Source organism: Colobus angolensis, unplaced genomic scaffold (assembly GCF_000951035.1).
Source record: "Colobus angolensis palliatus isolate OR3802 unplaced genomic scaffold, Cang.pa_1.0 Scaffold35, whole genome shotgun sequence".
NCBI classification, from domain to species: domain Eukaryota; kingdom Metazoa; phylum Chordata; class Mammalia; order Primates; family Cercopithecidae; genus Colobus; species Colobus angolensis.
This window is the reverse complement of record NW_012116821.1, coordinates 9,980,882-10,002,510: the sequence shown is the minus strand read 5'-3', so window position 1 is coordinate 10,002,510 and position 21,629 is coordinate 9,980,882. Positions and strand designations below refer to the sequence as shown.

Here is a 21,629-nt window from a genome sequence, read left to right as displayed (position 1 = left end):
TTCTACCTGATGAGATAACACTCCCTAATTTAAAATGCTGTTAAACAAAATAAATATTTTCTTGGGATGGAGTGCTCTGTGGTTTAGTGACTCAACTCTCTCTCTCTGTACTGGAAACCTCAACCAGTGGCACAAGAAAAAACTTGTTTTGTATCATCCCTGACTGGAAAAAAAAAAAAGCATTTGTTTTATACCCACTGAGTACAGGTTATAGAGACAGAAGGTGATATGGTTCTTAGCTCCTAAAAAGTCTGTGATTAAACTGAAAAACTGATATATATTCGTGGAAAACCTAGATGAATACTTACCAAGTAATACTAGGTCCAACTATATGAAATTGCCATATTTGACTGGTTTTGACCTACAAAAATGGTATTTCGTAATGTTCAACCTCAAAGTTCAAAACCACTTACTTTCTCTCCCCTGCATTTTGCACATCCTTCAGTCCTCTGTGTCAAGAGCTGTACAAGAAACCCGTGCTAAGCCTGGCAGTCCCAGCACCCAGCCCAGGGAAGACATGGGACTGGTGGCTTTCCCCTTCCAGGGCTGTGCACCTGCTGTGCTACTGCTCTTCTGCCCTCTACTCTCCCTCAGCTACATTATTTCCATATATAGAATTTTCCTTCCTTTAAAGCACATCCTCACCTTGTTGGAAACACTTTCCTTTCTTCCTCTCTCTTTCTCTCTCTCTCTCTCTCTCTTTTTCTTTGAGACAGAGTCTCTCTCTGTTACCCAGGCTGGAGTGCAGTGGTGTGATCTCGGCTCACTGCATCCTCCTCCTCCTGGGTTCCAGCAAGTCTCCTGCCTCAACCTCCCAAGTAGCTGGGACTATAGGCACACACCACCATGCCCAGCTAATTTTTGTGTTTTGTGGTAGAGGTGGGTTTTCACTATGTTGCCCAGGCTGGTCTGGAACCCCTGAGCTCAAGCGATCCACCCGCCTCAGCCTCCCAAAATGGTGGGATTACAGGTGTGAGCCACTGCACCCAGACCCTTTCTTTTTTTCTTTCCATTCTTTGTTTCTCCTTTCATTCCATTATTAATCACTATCACTCAGTAGATGGCTGTAAAGCCTAAAAGTAAAGCTAATGATGCATTTGTGTGAAGGAAAGGGAAAAGCCATGAATCTTGATATGAAATTAGAAATAATAATCATCAACACGTGGTAACAACAAAGGCCCTGTAAAGTCATCTTATAGCCTCTGAAAAATTCTCCACCCACCATCTCTTTCTGATTAAACTGATGTTTCTCAATAATCCCTATTCTTAAAAAAAAGAATAATCTACACTTGAGAAAAATAAACACTATTTCTCACACCATTTTATTGCTTTCTTGTTCTTTTTAAAAACTGATATTGAAACAATTCTGTGATTCATAATGATGTTCTTTTCTTTTTACTGTGGTATAATATTTCAGCTACGTGAAATTGACTTTTAGGAGCTTATGAAATACAGGATTTATTACAATCAGAGAAATCTTGGAGGAAGTGAATTTTGAAATTAGACTTGATGGAATTTGATAGCCAAAGATTACAAAGAGGAGAGGCAAAAGCATTAACAGAAAACCCAAGCAAAGATGTATAAATAATGAAGCAAGTTTTAGGTATGGGAAGGGCAAACAAATCTGTCTGACCACAACTGGAAGTCTGAGGTGGAGGGAAGGGAGAAGCAGGTTAGAGTGGTATTGGAACACCCTTAGGGTGGGAATTTGAAGCTGACATTTGGAGCTTGTGACTAGCATCTTTGCAAGGACAACTTTATTTGGATAGATGGAGAGTAGGGATACTGTGGTAATCTCTTCTTCCCTCTGCTTGCGTCTGCACCTTAGAGAGTTTCGATTCATGAGAGCTGAGATGATAAATATCAGTCCATCTCAGATTCAGCTTCACAGCTGTTCCATTGTCTTCAGTCAGGAAATCTGTATCGCTAATGTGTTGCTAATACACAAAGATTTTTCATGAGAAATGATCTTAAATTAGAGTTCTCTTTTGAAACATTAACACCAGTTAATTGGACTAATTCATTAGGTATTTGATGACAATTCTAGTCACTACATAAGGATGTATCTAGGAAGCCTTAAAGCAATTTTGGTCCCTTGTGGAGTTGACCCACCTGGTGCAGGTGAGTGAGAGAAGCCAAATATATGATTCAGACAATTATGAATTATGTACTAATTACTGATCATTTTGTATTAATCATCAAACAACTGGCAGGTATTTGGAAATTGAGTAAGTGGAACATGATGAAACTGACAGTTATAAAAATTAATGTAAAAAAATGAACCTCCATAAGAATTATTTTGCAAAACTAAAAAAGATAAGGAAACCCACTCTCATATTGAAAATGTTTTTTTTTTTTAGTTTTATATTATTATCTAAAGGCATTTACTGTAAGCACCCTATTATGTGTAGGAACGTTTTAGAGGTCTTGCAAGTAACCTTTAAAGACTCAATTCTCACTTCTAGGTTTATAAAGATTTGTTGACTACCATATGAAAGAATGTATTGAATAGAGCCTTGAAACCTCTGAATTATAGCTGTGAGAAAGTTGAGAGTATATGATCTATAAGAAAAGTAGGTGTTTGTGAGTTCAGAAAATACAATAAATGCTAAAAAATGTTTGATACAAGGAACAGTTCCACAATTTCTCTTGAAACTTTATTGCTTATAGAAATGCCATGAAGTAATGATGATTGCAGCAGTGTAAGTGCCATCAAAGCTCAGGATTGATGAAGATAATTATTTAAGTGCCTGGAAGGATTAACTAAGGCAGATAAGTTTTGTGCCAGGTTGTTTAGGGACCCCAGAGTTTAAGAGACTCTTACTAATTGTTGCTGGCATGAGTTTTGGACTAGTGAGCTAAGGTGGGGCAAAGGTAAACAAAATAGGCAGATGATGCATATTAAAGATGCTATAAAGTTAACTTCAAAGTGTGTACCATCACCACAGTCTTCTGGAAAATGATAACCAACAGACCTGTTTTGCATGTAACTATCGTGGTTAGGAGGAAGTGCTTTTGAACCAAAGCTTTATATTGACATTATTTGAAACAGTCATAAATAGCAACAGGCTCTACAAGCAGCTGCTATCTTCATGAATCAAACCACCTTTGCAGAAAGCGCTTTGTAGTCACTCAGCCAGTAAACTCTTACTGAGCATCTGTGATGTGACAGATGTTATTATATGCCACGGCAGAAACAAAGGGACTCACACCCAGGAGCCCTTTAAACAGATGAGATGAGAGAAAGAGCCATCAGTGATAAGTAAGCTAAAATATAACAAAATAGCCTGGAATATAGGGTGTGTAGGGCAGCTACATTTGAAAAGTTAGACTGGGTCCAGAAGGTGAAAGCACTTGAATACCAGACAATGAAGTAAGGGCTTTATTCTGTAAACAGTGCTGAACTACCTGATGGTTTTCAAACCAGACAGTACATCAGGAAGATCAATCTATTTGTAAAGTTAGAATGGATTAAAGGCTGCAGGAGAGACTCAGTAGCAGAAAATAACTGGACTCTTACTAAATTGAAGACATAATGAAGTTTAGAAGTAGGATAGTGGTGGTTGGAATGCACAAGGGTAGATGGATGTCATACTGGTGAGGTGGAAGAAACAGGTTTCATATATTTATAACTGCCTTCCTGTCACTTCTTCCTCTAAAAGATTTACAGTAGTTTGCATCCAATTAACAATGCAAATAAATACAGATCAGAAAACTAAAAGAATGATAGTGTGATAAGAGAAACAATTGCTTTACAGAAACACACATTCATAAAGTTCTATATAATTGTTAAAATTGATTCATGATCAAGTACACAGACCTCATTGTCTAAAAGACAAGGAAGGGGTGAGAAAGAGAAAAGATTTTCTTGGCATTTCACAATGAGAGAAATCTTTCCCTTCAGCATCCATATAAAGGATATTAAGTAAGATGGTACCTAACATGATTCTCGGCATCCCTGCAATATGTCCAACCAAGAGCTCTATGTGGCTGCATCTTATAGTGTCCCTCAAAGCAAGCTCAAATGTGATGACAGAGGACCCCTTAATGAGTGATCAGAGGTGGATTGATTGGAGCAGTAGGGCTCAAAGATGACTCCTCAGAGTTGCCCCTGGTATTTTAGAATCATTTCTCACTATTGTGCCTATAACCACATAATTTGTTTTTCATTTTTAGTTTTTGTGAGTACATAGTAAGTGTATGTAGTAATAGAGTACATGAGGTATTTTGATACAGGCATACAATGTGTAATAATCACATCAGGGTAAATGGGGTATCTATCACCTCAAGCATTTATCCTTCCTTTGTGTTACAAACAATGCAATTATTTTCTTTTAGTTATTTTTTAATGTACAATAAATTAGTGTTGACTGTAGCCACCTGTTATGCTATCAAATACTAGATCTTACTCATTCTATCTAACTGTATTTTTGTATCCATCAATATAACCATATTCTGCCAGGCTTTTTCCTCCTTGCCTGCTCCATGGTAATATCATCAGTAGCTTTGTTTGGTGCTACAAAGGAAAACAATTGAAAATACCCTCTTTTGCATTATTAATTTGTTATCCACAAGCTTAGTAAGATCATTAGTCTTTCTTTGGGGAGTATAGACACTGTCAAAATAAAAGTTACATTTTCTCTTCTCTGCCATTAGATAAGAATTTGAATTGCCTTAAAAGGAAAATTCCAGCAATCAAAAAAATATTTTGTATTTTGACAACTGAAAACAAAACTTGCCCAACTTGACTGTTACAAAGAGAAGCTGAAAAAAATGCCATGATCTTCAGCTTCCCTAAATGAGAGCATGTGCAATCACGCATGAAACACAAGACTCTTGATAAACTCGAGCCTTTCCTTGAGGCACAGACCTCAGTTCCTCATTTCTCTTGGGGATTTGCACAACAATTCTCCTGGTTGTTTTGTCCTCGACCTTGGCTTCTCTTTGCTTGTGCCCAGAATGAAATCATTTCTTCCTCTGGGACCAGTGCTATTAAAGCCAAATCTTCTTGAACCTAGCCTGGTTCTGGATGGGTTTCATGGTTCATTAATCATGTGGGGTGATCCGAAATGATCAAAGTCAACATAGTAGTGGTCCTGAGATGCCTTGCTTAACTTTCACAGACTCAGTAGCACCCAAAGCCTCGGTTTCACAAGATGGAAGTGTTAAGGCAAACATTTCCAGCCTTTGTTGGAGAGATGATTTGCATTCCACTGGTCAGATGTGAGGGGAACTTAGACATTTCTGCACCACACAGCACATTGGGAGATGGCTCCCAGCCTTCAGGCTGCCATTTTAAAAGTGTTGGTGGCTCACACCTGTAATCCTGGCACTTTGGGAGGCTTAGGTGAGACAATCATCTGAGGCTAGGAGTTCAAAACCAGCTTAGGCAACACAGGGAGACCCCGTCTTTACAAAAACCAACAAAACAAACAAACAGACAAACAAACAAAAACCATCAAAGTGCCCAGGAAGGTGAATGCAATCAGGAAGTAGAGGCTAACTGAACCAGGGAGTGTTACTTTTTATGAAAGCACTGCTAAAAAGGATGAGTAGAGGAGTGATATTCTTATGCAACCACTAGATGGCAGAGTTTCTGCATTCTATTACCATTGGCAACGCGAAATACTTGGGTTAGTGATGTAGCATTCTTTACATACCTATAACTTTGAGGATGCTTTGTATTTTAAAAACTCGAATGAGCATAGCAAATTGTTTTCATTTCCCCATCCAACTTGGAATTTTGTGATCACGAAACTCATCTACTGAGAATTTAAAATTAGTCTCTGAGGGAGGAGTTGGGTGGGTTCTCTACTCCTAACTCTGTCAGTCATTAGCCATGTGACTTTGAACAATGAATATCTCTGGGCCTCCATGAACTCATCTGAAAAATGGTATGGTTGGCTCACTAGATTATCTCTAAGGGATCTTCCAACCCAGACATTCTCCTTTCATATTTGAGCCTGATAAATATGCTAGCTCCAAGTACCATCTATATAATTCCTTATAAATTATTATTCAGGAAACGTCAACTGACATTCATATGCATAATTACAATAGCTGATACTTATTGAGAACCTACTATATGGCAGTACTAGGCTAAGCATTTTACAAGTTTTACCTTATTTAATTCTCTTAACAATGTAGCACTCCCATTTTGCAGATGAAGAAAGTGAGGCTTAAAGAAGTAACTAGCTCAAGATCACATAGCTAATGGCCAGGCTGGTATGACTCTGAAATCTGTGTGTATACATTGCTATATTCGATCCTTTATTCAGCTGAGAAAAATGTTAATTTGAAGACAACACTGCTTCTAAAGGAAAAACCCATTCTGTAAATCCAAAAATCCTTGGTTTCCCAAGGGAAATAGATTTTGGGGTTTTTGTTTTACTTCTGGAGATGGGAGAGATTCACATGGCTCTATCTGCACACTGTCATTAGATGCCTCTTTGTGAGCCTGGGCTTCCAGTACCATATACATGGGTAACCAGCAGGCTCAACACTGACAGTCAGTCACGTGGTTTCTCAGGAACAATGTCTCTTCAAATCTGCAATGAAGTGACTGAACCAGGTAACCACTAGGGGCCTTTTCAGGTCTAGCATTATCTGATGGTATGTGTCGGTAATCGAATATGGCGTTTAATGTTAGCAGGAAAGAGGTTGCTCAGTAAATGGTTGCTGTCTACCATTTAGCAGTTGCAGTAAAGAAACACTATGCACACTATTAGTGCTGTTTGTTAGTGAATTAAATTTTCTCCTTCCTTTGTGGCCAGGAAACTTAGGCGCTTTACAACCAATGCCTTAATTCAGAAGAGTGGTTCTATTATCTGGTGTCTTAAGTTCTCTTGAGGAAATAATTCAATTCAATGCAGGTGGAAGCACCTTTTGGTAACTTTGAAGTCACAACTCTGAGGCTCAGTTGAACACAGTAATAATTCTTTGGATAGACAATAGATGGCAGTACAGCATCAATTTATAACTTATAAACTATAGTTAAACCTGAACTTCTATGCTACTTTTTATTATTTTGGATGTACATTACTGTAAAACAAGAATTATTGAAGAACTTTATTTAACTTGCCTTATATTATTTAACATATTTAAATGCTTAAGGAACAACTTGGTGGAGTAGACCAACATTAGGAAAACTTGAAGTAGATTTATCAGGGCCACTTTCATGGCCTTTGGAGAGGCCCTAGCACTGTCAATCTTGAGAAAGTAAGAGATTCTCTTTTCTTTTTATTAAAGAGCACCTCGCCTGCCCCCACCTGGCCCACTTCTTATATAAGCTCCAGGTCTCACAACTCTGGGATTTGTCTGAGAATAGCCATGTGGCTCTTTTAACTTGGAAAAGGGAAAACAGTCTCGCCATTATTAATTTTGCTACCAACTAGCAATCTCCAGGGAGGGGGCAATCCGGTTTTTAAAAGGAAGCCAAATAAAAAGGAAACATAATTGAATGAACTGGCGAATGTTCCACTTACTTCTAAGTCTGAGTAAAATCAAGTACCATACTTAACACTGAAACTTTCACTCTGGCAGTCTAATATCTGTGCTAAAAGAAAAAAAAAAAAGAAAGAAAAAAGAAAGTACAAAGGATTATAATTAGCAAATTAATAAATTATCCTCTGCTAAGACTGCAGACCAATATGATAGCATTTGGCGGTTGTTTTATGTTATTTATCCAAGAGGTTATTGTCATTAATAAATGACCACTTGTGACTATTCACAAAGCAAACTGTGCTTCCATTGGCACATAAATTTTTCATCAGGGAGCCAAGCTTAGCCTCTCTTATGACCACCTACACCCTACTCGTCAGGAGTAAAACTAAAATTAACCCTTTGGGTACAAAAGGAATAGAAAGAATGAATAAGACCCAGTATTTGATGGCACAACAGGGTGATTATGGTGATAATAATGTAATTGTACCTTTAAAAATAACTAAAAGAGTATGATTGGATTGTTTGTAACACAAAGGATAAATGCTTGAGGGGATGGATACCCCATTCTCGATGATGTGATTATTATACTTTGACTGCTTGTACCTCATAAATATATATATATATACCTACTATGTACCCACAAAAACTAAAATAATAATAATGAAAAAATTACCCTTTGGAAAAGAAAAGTTAACAAACTTTCCAATTCGTCTTTCCTGTTGCAAACATTTATTAAGGTTGCCTTTTAGGCTAGGGAGACTTATCTATGTGTAGTTCCAGAGGTAACCATTATTCGGAATTGAAAATATTTCTGCCCATTTGATAAGCCCCTATGTCTACTAGACCTTAATATCCTTGAGGACAGGGAGTGGAATTGTTCACCTTTGTGTGCTTTGATATATGACATATCATTGAAGATCAAGAAAATGCTGAAAGAACGAATGCTAGATAGTGTTACAAAGTTTCTTTAGGTCTTAGAGACCTCTTGGCACGATTTCAAGTGTATTGTTTCTGTGTATTAGTTTGTGAAGGTTGTGTTTCAGGAGACAAACTTGTCCAGTAAGCTTGCTAGGAGTAGAAGGCCTGTGACTGACTCTAGAGAGGAAGTAGAACACGCTCCTGGGACAGCCTGAGTTTCCGGGGCTGGGTGAGAAGCTGCCCTGAAGCAGAGCTCTGTTTATGAAGCCCTCTCAGCCCACACATCCCGTGACCTTGCCTCACCTCCAACCAAGTCCTGGGGCAAACTGTGAAATCATGGCATCCACGGCCAGGTGCACAACAGCATTGTCTGGGTCTGGGTCACGAGGAAAGGGAATTTAGCCAACACCCCATCATTCTCCTCCTGTCAAAGGGAAGCAGAGGTTATTACGTGTACCACACATACTCAGCAGTTCCTGTTTTAGAGAATGATGGTGAAGCAAGGGCCTTCCCTGGAATTGTCTGTGATAGTCCTCACCTCCTCTAGGCACTGAAAAACTATTAGTGCCATTTGTTAATGAATTAAATTGAAAAACTAAGCCTTCCTCCAGGGCCATGTGTACCCTCCCATCTGGGAGATTGTGACCCAAGTATAGAGAACTGACTGTTGGATAGCACACTGTATGGACAAACCCCCCCCATATCAGGAGGGCAGGCAGGTTCACAGGGTTCAACACGCTACGAGGCCCAAATTATGAAAGTTCCTACTCTGATAGCTCAAATTCCATCTTAAATATGTGTCATCTCTACCTCTCCCAAAGTGTAGCAAGTGTGGGGAACTTATTTTAAGACAAAGCTAGGAAGAGGATAGAATGCACGTCGACATCCATTTCTACCCTCTTCCTTCTCCTTTTTTCCCAATTGAACCTCAGTTTCTTCAGGTGCCTAATTTCTCCACGGTAGTGTCCTTCAGGTGTCAGCCTTAATGGGTTTGGTCTGGTGATCGGTTTAGTGCAGGAATGAAAAGAAGCCTGTTAGGTGGCTTCTAGAGGAGATTTCCCTCATTTCTAAGCAAGTCACACAGGAAGGAATTATCATACCTCTGTGTGACAGCTAGAACTGTAGCAATGACTGAAGTCAGCAGCAAAGGACTATACTGGTTAAACCAACTCAATCTACCCCTTTTGTTTTATATGTGATCATATATTTTGTTTTTTATCAGGCTTCTGTGAGTTGGACTGTTATTTGCAGGCAAAAGGATTCTATGTTTTAAGCAGGGATTGTATCACGAGCAAAATATACAGAAAAGGCTACTCTTGCCAGCTTTTAATTATGTAATACATAAGTATCTAGGAAGAAGAGATAGGTCTTTTTTGGAGTGTCCGCCTCTGACAATACAAAGCTTAGGAAGCACATGTAGATTGCTTTCATCTCTGTTGTCACTTGGAGTCAGTCAATGGGCACATATGTTTTTCCAAAAAGGAAAAATATTAAGGGGAGCAGACTGCCTAACATTCGTGGTTGACTTTTTACAATGTGTAAGTCCAGTCTATGGCCACACCACCCTGAATGCACCTGATCTTGTCTGATGTCGGAAGCTAAGCAGGGTCGGGCCTGGTTAGTACTTGAATGGCAGACAATGTGTTAAGTCCGTAGCGGTTGGAATAGTCTTCTCTTGTTTGCTGCTTCTTTGTTTGTTTGTTCAAGCAGTCTTCTCTTGTTTGCTGCTTCTTTGGCATATTTGTGAGCAGAAGGACAAGGTGAACACTGTAACTTAGGGTCACTGGAACAATTAGTAAAAATAGGTCTTGATGTAAGACACATTCATGGTAAGACAATGACAGCATTTCAACTTTAAGGTATTTTTCAGTTGTTACCTAAATTATCCTGAGCTATATGTGTTTCTCTTTCCCTTAAAAAATACTGTATTTAAATTCCTAAGAAGATATTAGCCTCGCAGGTAGAAATGTGTTTTTATATGTGTTTATATATGGCGTAATATATTGTCTTTACTATACACAAGTATTACTTTCATAGTACAAAACTAAAGGAAAAACAAAAAGAAATATATTGCTGTTAATATACCTTTACATTTTATATAATGCAAACAATAATGGTTTTAAAAAAAATATGTACAGGGGCCAAGCACAGTGGCTCACGCCTGTAATCCTGGCACTTTGAGTTCAAGATTAGCCTGGCTAACATGGTGAAACCCCATCTCCACTGAAAATATAAAAAAATTAGCTGGGCATGGTGGCACATGCCTGTAATCCCAGCTGCTGAGGCAGGAGAATCACTTGAACCCGGGAGGTGGAGGTTTCAGTGAGCCAAGATCATGCCACTGTACTCCAGCCTGGCGACAGAGCAAGACTCTGTCTCAAAAAACAAAAAAAAAAAGTACACAATAGAGTTCCACAAATTATGCCAAATTCTCTATCTCCCTTGCTGATATTACCAGATTGATTAGATCTTCCTGCCCCTCTAAAGTGTTAACGCTTTGCTCTATTCCTCTTTTTATCCTTGCAACGTTGTAGAAATCCCACAAAAGCAGCTTCTGTTTCTTCTGTGAAATGCTGAGGTCTTGCATTTTTAATTCTCTTTGTACTTTACCGGCATTCTTCATTCAAAGCTCTCTTTCTGCTCTGGCATCTTTATTCCTGTGCTTACAAAATCTACCAAACCTTGGATCAGGTATGATGCTCAACTGCAGACAACAAAGAACACCCAAGTCAAAATGGCTCGAAGAATAGGACATTTATTATCTAACACAATAATAACTCCAGAGATAGGTAATTCTGCTGCTCATTTCAAGAAATCAAGAGATAGGTATTTCCGCTCTGCTTTTTCCTCAATCTAGTCTCCTTAGGCTAATCCCGCACATGGTCCCAAGATGTTCTATCATATTCGTCACATGCAGGCATGACCCTGGCCTGCAGGAAAGGGAAACTTTCTTCTTGTAGAAGACCTTTCCCCCCATTCCTTCAGCAGACGCCTCTCACATCTCATTGGTCAGGATTGCACCAGAGAAGTAGGGCAAAGTATGAACATTTTAGAGGGTTAGGGGGGTATCAATCAATGTGGTAATATCAGCAAGACAGATATGTATAGGCATTTGCCTAAATCAATCACTGGTGAGGGGAACTGGACACCAGGATTAGAGCAATCCTGACTGACTACTGGGGCTGGAAACAGCTTCCTCTGAGGCATATGGAGGATGAATTGTTGAACAAATTTAGGATTATTAGCAAAGGCAGTGTGTATGGGGGAGGTGGGAGGACAGTGGAGGGTTGGATAAAGGAAATGGTTCTGGGGTGGGCAACCATCAGAGTCTATAAAACATTCTTTCTGCCTTTATTAGTTTCCATTCCTTTTGAATCTGATAAATATTATAATCCTAGGAACGGTTCCTTTTTCCTGGCATAGTCTAGATCGTGTCTCTAACTGGGATTCAGTTCCCACTTTATTTCCAGTGTTCAGGAAACTTACAAATTTCTTTTTGTTATTTCTTAAGAACCATGACATAGAAAAACCAGGAAATTGGAAAATGAAATTGGATTACTTTCATGCCAAAATCTGTCTATTCATCTAGTTATCGGTCTACCTCTGTCTATCTCTAATTTGTTTTCTGCATAGGATTTAAAAGAATTCAGTCAGGCACAGGGTGAAGTCATCCAGGTTGATTTATAAATGTGCTATGAGAACACCAGATTATCTACAACGCTGTGTAGGTTTTGAAGAATGATTCATTATTTGGGCTGACTGGAAATATATTAGTACATGGAGAAATATGCCTTTGGGTTTCTTGAGATTTTGGCATTGTTCATAGCGTTATTGACGTGACTGTGTTTCCATTCTTCGCAGAGCTTTGGAGCTAGTAGATGGAAGACATGTGGTTCGAGAGTCCCAGGAATTTCCACTGCACTGTGGGGATTCCCAGTTCTTCCACACCACCAGTGAGGCACTTGGTTCCTCACTTCTAGAGTCTGGAATATTTAAAAAGGTAATGCTTCCTTTCTAATGTTTGACTCCCGAGAATAAACCCTTCAAAGAGTTAAAGCACTGTAAGATAGCCTGTCTAAGAAACACATACTTAAAAGTAATGGTATATATTATATATCATAAATTATAGATATCATATATATCATATGTATGTTCTATAATGTGTATTCTGTAATTTTCTATATAATTATATTTAATAATATAATAATATAAAGTAACTTATATAATCTATTTTAATATAATTATTACATATATATCATATATAACATTGTATTTCAAAGCACCATGATAATACAGAATGAGCTTGGCTGGGCCTGGTGGCTCACACCTGTAATCCCAGCACTTTGGGAGGCCGAGGCAGGCAGATCACTTGAGGTCAGGAGTTTGAGACCAGCCTGACCAACATGATGAAACCCTGACTCTACTAAAAACAAACAAACAAACAAAAATACAAAAAAGTTAGCTGGGTGTGGTGGTGGGCACCTGTAATTGCATGTACTCAGGAGGCTGGGGCAGGAGAATTGCTTAAACCCCGGAGGTGGAGGTTGCGTGAGCTGAGATCATGCCACTACACTCCAGCCTGAGTGGCAGAGTGAGACTGTCTCAAAAAAAAAAAAAAAAAGAATGAGCTTAGTGAATGAAGTTGACTCTACTTTTTGCTGCCTTCAGGTGTCTTCCTCATTCTTGTAGGTGCCTTTTGCCCACCCTTTTTTCTTTTATACAAACTGGGCTTTAACTTGAAGGCATACAGAGTAATATGACATCAATATTTGGAATTAATTGTTCTTTCCTTTAAGAAGCATTTATGCTTTTTTCTACTGTAAGGCATTCTGAGTTATTTTATCAATAGTTACTTCTTAATATCTAGATGCTTGTACAGAAAGTTCTGACTTAATTATATTGCCTTAAAAGAAAAGTTTTCTCCAAGGTGGGAGATAGAGGAATGTACTCGTGTTAACTGCATTCCTTCACTTGTGGAAAGATATTACTCATGCACTTACTTGTCTGCAGGATGGGAAAGTAGAATGATATCTTTAGTCACAGGGTGAGTGAGAGCTAGTTTCACTGCCAGGCCTGAAGGTTGTATAATACAATTCTTGTTATAACTTACTATAAGATCAATGAGGGTTAATAGCGAAATGTATTTGTCATGAAAGAAATGCTCTCCTCCATCTCAAAAGACATTTGCTTTAGTAACACCATATATTAAGAGTTTAAAAAATTACTTCGTGTGAGATAGAAAGAGTTCTGGAGATTGGCTGCACAGCAATGTGAATGTACGTAAACTATTGTTAAGTGTAGTTAATATATTGATCTGTATAGTTCCATATAGTTAAAAATGGTTAAGACGGTCGATTTTGCTATGTGTATTTTACCACAATTAAAAAATGTTAAAGCTTACTTAGTGATGGAAAGCAGTAAAAAGGACATGAAGAGATTCTTAGCTTATATTTAGAACGTGAAAAAAGTAGGTAGTGAAATTCAGTACAGAATGCTTTCTAAGTCAAAATAGCATAATATCAGTAAGGGTACCAGAAATACAAAACATTTTATAAGATACTGAGTTTAAAAATCGAATTTAAATTTAAAAAATTAAGTAAACTGGCTTACTGTTCTTTATACTTACTTTCAAATTGGTTTCACATTTTATTCTTTTCTCTTTATAAGAAATAATTTATAACTGGAAAAAAAAAAAAAACCTGATAAACCCAGTCATTGATCCTAGCCAGAGTTTCAAGTTGTTTCCTATATTTGTCCTTTAGTAAGTATGCCTTTTATAATATAAAACAAAAATAATTATTTGAGCATAATGCAATTACATATCCTATAATATTTGCTGAAGTCCAGGAAACAATTCGTGACAGTGTTCAGAATTGAGGCAAAAAATAAGTTCCATGATGTAGGTGGCAAGGAAGGGTCTGCTCTGGCCTCCTCCTTCACAGAAAGCTCTGGGCATTGGGCTGCCCACAGGAGCAGCCCCAAGGTCAAGCCAAAGAGGTCAGGGAAGGGAGGAGGCCAGTTGGTATACCTGGGAGAGGCAGAGGCTTGAAGCCACAGATTAACTGGAATCCCAGTGTAGGGATGGAGCCAGAGCAGGGAGAAGAAGGACAGGAACTTGAGAGAGCAAGGAGAGGCAGAGTGTGGTTCAGGCGATACTGTCTCTGAGTGTCACTAGAATGGGTTCAGCCAGGCACTGTGTCTACTCTCTACTGGCTGTACCACACCTGCCACCTCAGAGAGGCTCGAAATCTCTACAACAGAAGAATTGCCTCTGGGATCCACTTACCATCTGCCTGTTGTCTCCCTCTCTCCCCTTCTCCATCATCCCTTCTCCCCTCTCTCTTTTCACCCCTGCTCTCTTCATCTTTCTCCCTCTGCATATTATACCAGGGCTGGGAGGAGGCAAGAGGCAGTACACCAGCCTTTCGCTTCCCCACTGATGTGTTTTAAACTCTGTCTCTTGAGATCATGGCTGAGAGGTTTACTGAACCATTAGCTCAGAAGTGCAAGACCCCACCTACCCACCCACACACACACCCCGCTACCACCACCCTGGCCAATATTACTGGGAAACAAATGTTGACTGTATTTAGATTCTGCGTGGTTTAAATTGACAGTGAGTTCTAGGGTGCCAGGGGCACCTGCCGTACATTCTAAATTACCCTCCTCTTAATCCACTCTCCCCAGTGAACCTGAGCATTTCCTGCAAGATTCAGCAGATTTGCTGAGGGAATTATAACAAAGACCACCAATGACCTTCTTTCCCAGGCAGAATAAATTATATCTATTTATGCAAACTAACTCTCACATTTTTAATTTGTATTATAGCTAAGCAATTTATATTTTCTAAAACAACCAGAATTTACCCATTTCTGTAACTGTTCCATATGTTCTATGTTATTGTATTTGTTTATTATTTTTCACATGTTGTAACATTTCTTAAAGTTGACAATACTATATTGGATCTTTCAAGTAAATTAGAAAATATGCAGGTCCGAACTGAGTGCAGTGGTGTTTATAACTAATTGATCACAACCAGTTACAGATTTCTTTGTTCCTTCTCCACTCCCACTGCTTCACTTGACTAGCTTTAAGAAAAAGACATTTACTATACCTGCTTGCATAAACGAATACAGATTTATAGTTACAAATACAAAACTGCCTCTCAAATTTACATATACAACAACTACAGGAAAAAGTGTAACTACAAATTAGAATATTGCTAGAATTTAAATCTGAAGTGAGAAAAATCAAGGATTGTATATTTATTTATACAAAACAAATTTTCCTTTAAACAATTACATTAAATATTTAGTTGGCTTTAGCATAGAAGCTATGTTTATTTAAAATATATTTCAAACAGACTATTTTTTCACATGAGAGAAAAGCATAAGAAAGTGGTATCATTAAATAAAGACATATTATGTATTATGTGACAAACATGAATTGGATAACCCTTTCTTTCCATATAAGAGTGAATTAACATTGTAGATTATTATGTGTTTTTGTATTTATTTTTATGTATCTACTTATATGTATTATATTATATTTCTGCTTAACTCATTTTGGAAATGAAAATGTCTTTATTCCACTATGTGGAGTTATTTCCAGGACATGAAGAGATACCCTTTATGAATTAAAGTGTTTATTTAAAAAAAAAAAGAACAAGAATATTGAGTAATGTATTATTAATTAAAATATAATATCTTCAAAGAGAGCACTTGCCTTAATGAGAATTTCAATGATTTCTAGTATAAAAATATTTTAATCCCCCTTCAATTCTAATGACTTATTTTCATCTAGAAATTATATGTGACTATAGTGATTATAAATTAAATTGTCATATTTTCAATTATTCTGGCATCACATTCAAACAAGTAAAATGGAATAAACAGTAATTATTTTATTAATTCAAGCAAAAAACATTCTTTTGCTTTAACCATTTGGATCTTTTCCTTCTTGGCAGCCTGAATAAAGCCGCTGTTTCCCATTTTCTACTAGTGCATATGTGTGCTTTTTAGGAAGAAAAATAAGCCTCTCCTTCCCCCTCAGAACAAAAGTAACTCTAGTCTATAGACTATTGCCGAATCACGGCTGCTCCTTTATAAGTCACTTGTCTGAATCTTAGTTCTTGGTGATGCTTGTCTGCCCCATCATTCAGGAGACATCTGTGAATCTCTAATCTCACTCTTGAGATTGGGATGCTCCCAAATCATCCAAAACAGAGAAGTATCTGCTTTATTCTCAACTATCTCAGAGATGGTTCTAACCACAGTTGTTTTTGACAGTTTGTTTTGTTTTTGTTTTTTTGAGACGGAGTCTCACTCTGTCGCCCAGGCTAGAGTACAGTAGTGTGATCTTGGCTCATTGCAACCTCCGCCTCCCAGGTTCAAATGATTCTCCTGCCTCAGCCTCCCTAGTAGCTGGGATAACAGGCATGTGCCACCATGCTCAACTAGTTTTTTTTGTATTTTTAGTAGTGATGGAGTTTCACCATATTGGCCAGGCTGATCTTGAACTCTTGACCTCAAATAATCCACCTGCCTCAGCCTCCCAAAGTGCTGGGGTTACAGGCGTGAGCCACCACACCAGGTCTTAACAGCATTTTTCATTGCCTAATTAATCTTATAATTGTAGAGGTAGTATGTTTGCCAATTTCTAGCCTGGTTATTCTAATTTAGTCAATAAGCAGAGCAATTCAGTTCAACAAACATTGGTTGAGGTAGTGGAGAGGAAAAAAACATTTTCTAATCCTTTCATTTTCCATGTTTCCCAGGTAGATGGCCACTTTGAGAGGTGATCTATCCCTCTGTTTCATTTCTCTTCTCCCTCCTGTTATTTCCTCTTCTCTCTCTTTATACCTGTTCCACAAAGGTTCACTGGTGTTTCTCTCAATGCCCAATCCCCGATCTCACCTTATTTCTTAGACTAAACCAAAACCAAAATATAAAGTATTTAAGGGACCTCAGACTCATTGACCTCACGCCACAGCTGCCCCATCACCTGGGCCACATGTTGTGACTCCTCCACTGTTGGGCTGGCCTAGTACATAATACATGAACATTATCACTGGGCACCCGCATTGTGTCTCAAGTCGCCTAGGCTGCTAATCTCACCGAGCACGGTTCTGAAATCATTCTACAAGAAGTAAGACCTCCCCAGATCTTGAAGTCCAACCCACAACCCTGAGACTAGGACATTTACTAACTGTTTTAGTCTATTTTCTGTTGCTTATTAAAGAATACCTAAAATGGAGTCATTTATAAGAAAAAGGAATTCATTTCTTACAATTCTGGAGGAATTCAATTCTTACAATTCTAAGGTCGAGGGACCACATCTGGTGAGAGCCTTCTTGCTGGTGGGGACTCTCTACAGAGTCCCAGGGCAGTACAGAGTATTACCTGGAGAGGTGACTGAACATGCTAACGTGCTAGCTCAGGTCTCTGCCTTTTCTTTTAATGCCACCGGTTCCCCTCCCATGATAATTTATTAACCCATTAACTCATTAGTTCATTAACCCATGAATGAATTAGTCCATTCGTAAGGGCAGAGTCCTCATGACCCAATCATCTCTTAAAGGCCCCACCTCTCAATATTGCCACATTGGGGTTTAAATTTCCACATGCGTTTCGTAGGGGACAAATATTTAAGCCAAGGTTAGAACCTTTCCATAGGGACTTACTTAAAGGACTTACTAGTGTCATCCATCTGGACACCCCAGCACTTCTATTGGGATGTCATTTCAAATAACTTGTGCCATCTGGTGTGATTAGAGATTGCTGGGCCCTTGGACCTACTTTGTCCCAAATCTCTGCTTTCATCAGCAGTCAGATCTTGCCATCAGGTCACCCCACCCCACTCTGGAACCTGTTCTATCCACGTGGGTAGATCTAGTACCTAGCTTAAATCTCTCCACCTTTCCATAGTGTCTGCATGGTAGGAGTCCCTCTGTGCTCTATCAGTGCTGATGTAAAAAGTCCAACACACCTAGGGGAAAAAATGGAAAATAGAGAGCAATGTATATAGCATGTTATATTTTGTGCAAAACAGTAGGGGAATAGTGCGTGTATACATATATATATGTAATGCATTAATAAACTATGGAAGTATACATTAAAAACTAATAATAATTATATGTGGTAAGGTGATAAGGGTGGGGGAAATAAATGTAGAAAACACAAGCCTTTTACTGTGTACTTTTTAATACTTTTATTTTTGAGCTATGTGAAAGTATTGCCTATGCAGAAATTTTCTGAAGATGGAGGAGTGGTTTAAGTTATATTGTGACTAAAGTTAAATTGAAATGGTTTAGGTATCCATGCCTAATTTTTAATGATTTTCTGATGTGCTCTAAACTCTGCAAACAGTCCTGATTGCATTGTCAGAAGGCTACTGTTGTTTCCAAGTTACCTTACTGGGCCATTCTACTCTTTTTGCACAGACTCTGTCCCATGTCTACAAAGTCTTTTCCATTTTTTGTGCAGCTACAGTCTTCTACTCATCCCTTAAGATCCTGCTCAAACAGCTCCTTTTTTGTGATCTCTGCCCCAGGGAAGTTGTTTATTCTCCCCTGTATTGCCACTTACCTTGAATGCACCTTGAACTCGGTACTGACTGTACTGATTTACAAGTCTCCTTCCTTGTCAGACTAGGAAGCCCTAAGGATCAGGCTGCATTTGTATGACTGGAACATTATTTATACATCTTTTCACGAATGAAATGCATATATTCATAGTTTTTTAAAAAGTAGAAAATACTACTATAACAAATGCACAGCATTTCAGCTCTAGTATGAATTTTACTTTTGTTTAGACTTTCAAAAGTAGAGCAGGAAATCTCACCAAATACAAACACATAACCTCAGCAGAAAGAGAGTGAGGCAGTTTCCAGAGCATGATACCACCCTTCTCCTCCCACACATGGGGCGTGGAGGTGCCGAGATGCAGGTGAACACAGAGCACAGTGGCATAGGAAACAGTACTTTGTCCCCAGAAAAATCTGATATTACTGAGTGCAACAAGAGCTGCCTTTCCGTACACACACAGGTGCACAAATTGGGCATTTCCAGGCTGGAGGCTGTGGCTTTGGTATCCTACGTATGGCATTACAGACTAGAACACTATATCTCATGGCACACTGTATCTCATAAAAGCTAAATATCTTGTATTGTATGAAAAGGATTGGTTGCCTATGTATAGCCAGCTTTGGAAAAATCCAGGTTATCTATATTTATTTGTGATGTTTCCATTTGAAGGTATTATGGTCACCAGGATGGAACAGGAAAGCTCAGTGAGTGGTGTGTTTTGCTTTCCACCACAAGTAATGTGTTGTCTTCTTTGAGGCACTGACTATGGGTGCTCTTTATTTACATATGTATAAATAAACATATAAATATACAGCAGCCAGTCCATTTCCTGTATTAACTCAAATTAGAAGGCTTTGTCTGTTGTAGGGTGTTTTTAAAAAAGAGCATGGTAATATATTTGTTATTTTTCTTCTAAATATTATATTTGCTTGCTGCAAAAAAAATTTCAAGAATACTGAAACACATAAAATAAAGACTTAAATTCTCTCCTTACCTTGAGAGGTAACTATTTTGGTATGCCTCTCAGGGTGAAGAGAGAAAAAAGTCCAAATTTTTTTTTTTTTCTACTAAGAAATCTTTGTGATCATTTTTCCATGTCAGTCTCTATATATATGCCTCTTTAGAATTACTGAGTAGTGTTCCATATGTATAATATGATGGATGTACGATCACATAGTTTACCAATCTTTATTTGTGAACATCTGAGTTGCTTCTACATTTTTTTCTTTTATAAACAACAACATCTCTATGCTTTTTTTGGTCAGTTATTTTTGCGGGATAAATTCCCTGGAAGTGGAATTGCTGAATCAAAAGCTTGCATATTTTAAAATGTTATAGATACCATCAAATTGTCCACTGAAAAAAGGTTTATCAACTTACACTTCCAACAGTAAATATGTCTATTTTCCCACCACTTTATGAATGTTAGATATAATAATTTTTTCATTTTGCCAACCTGTTGATACCTCATTATTTAAATTTGCAGTTCTTCAACTAAAAATGAGTCTGAGCTCTTTTATACGCTTATTAACCACTTGTATTTCTTCATTGAATTATCCTTTCGTGTTCTTTGCTCATTCCTGTATTGAGTTACCTTGCTGAAGATATTGTGCTAAAGTAATAATCATTGGTATTCAGAGCTGATCAAAATTATATTTTTATATGGGACATTTTTACCTTCTTTGTAATTTTTTTTTTAAATATCTTAGTGTTATGTTATCCAGTCAGGTTTAAATTTGTTGTGTGTTCATGGGAGTGGGGGATTGTGAGGGGGAAAAGCTGTAATGAAAAACCCAGAATGCTGCCCTGCTCTTACTCTAGAGAGGATATCCAGAGATGGAGAGCAAGAGTGGGACATTTGAAATCATGTTTTGTGGTCACTCATATGCAATGAAACTAAATGAAGTTCTCAGAAGAGTAACTGAAATGCTCTTCCCTCTCACTCACTCCAGTTCTGCTCCTGTGACTTTCAATCCCTTTGTTTTGTTGCTTTGTTTTATTTTGTTTTTTTCTTGAGACAGTCTTGCTCTGTCGCCTAGGCTGGAGTGCAGTGGCTAGGTCTTGGCTCACTGCAACCTCCGCCTCCCAGGTTCAAATGATTCTCCTGCCAAGTAGCTGGGATTACAGGCACCTGCCACCACGCCCAGCTAATTTTTGTATTTTTAGTAGAGATAGGGTTTTGCCATGTTGGCCAGGCTGGTCTTGAATTCCTGACCTCGTGCTCTGCCCCCCTCAGCCTCCCAAAGTGCTGGAATTACAGGGGGGAGCCACTGTGCCGGGCCTTCAATCCCTTTGTTAAAGTAACTTTCTTGCTCTTAACATGAAAAATATTTACAATTGCCTTTGATTTAAAGCATCAGGAACTGAAAGCATTTAAATTAAATCCTTTGGGATCCTAGTTCCAACTCTGATCAAGACAGGTGCCTTTCCTCCAGGAATACTTGAGTGGTGATCACCCTGACCAGCTGCCCATCTTGACGTAAGGAATCGCTAATGATTCTAAACCATGGGGCAAATACAAAGCTTTATATAAGTGGTAATTACTGTTATTGTTCTCAGACGTCCTTACATTTCAAGCTGAGTTCCTTCCAGCAAATGTAGTACAGGAGAAAATTAAAGCTCTGGTGACATCATCCCTATAATAAAGGGGAGTCACTGGCCAGTGATGCTCATTTGTGTTCCT

General features: G+C 38.4%; 1 protein-coding gene and 1 long non-coding RNA gene across 2 annotated transcripts in view; one reads left to right on the top strand and one right to left on the bottom strand.

The window, feature by feature from the left end:
• Window positions 1–21,629, top strand: part of AIM1 (absent in melanoma 1) — a 210,018-nt gene that overhangs the window by 79,388 nt on the left and 109,001 nt on the right. Inside the window, exon 2 of the mRNA XM_011952859.1 lies at window positions 12,223–12,361. Coding sequence (XP_011808249.1) covers window positions 12,223–12,361 — 139 coding nt within the window. The remainder of the gene's footprint in view (window positions 1–12,222; window positions 12,362–21,629) is intronic.
• LOC105519490 lies at window positions 11,103–17,756 on the bottom strand. The gene is made up of 2 exons (XR_001002978.1): window positions 17,650–17,756; window positions 11,103–12,344 (listed from the first exon to the last, which is right to left on the bottom strand). It is a non-coding gene; the product is annotated as an uncharacterized LOC105519490 (long non-coding RNA).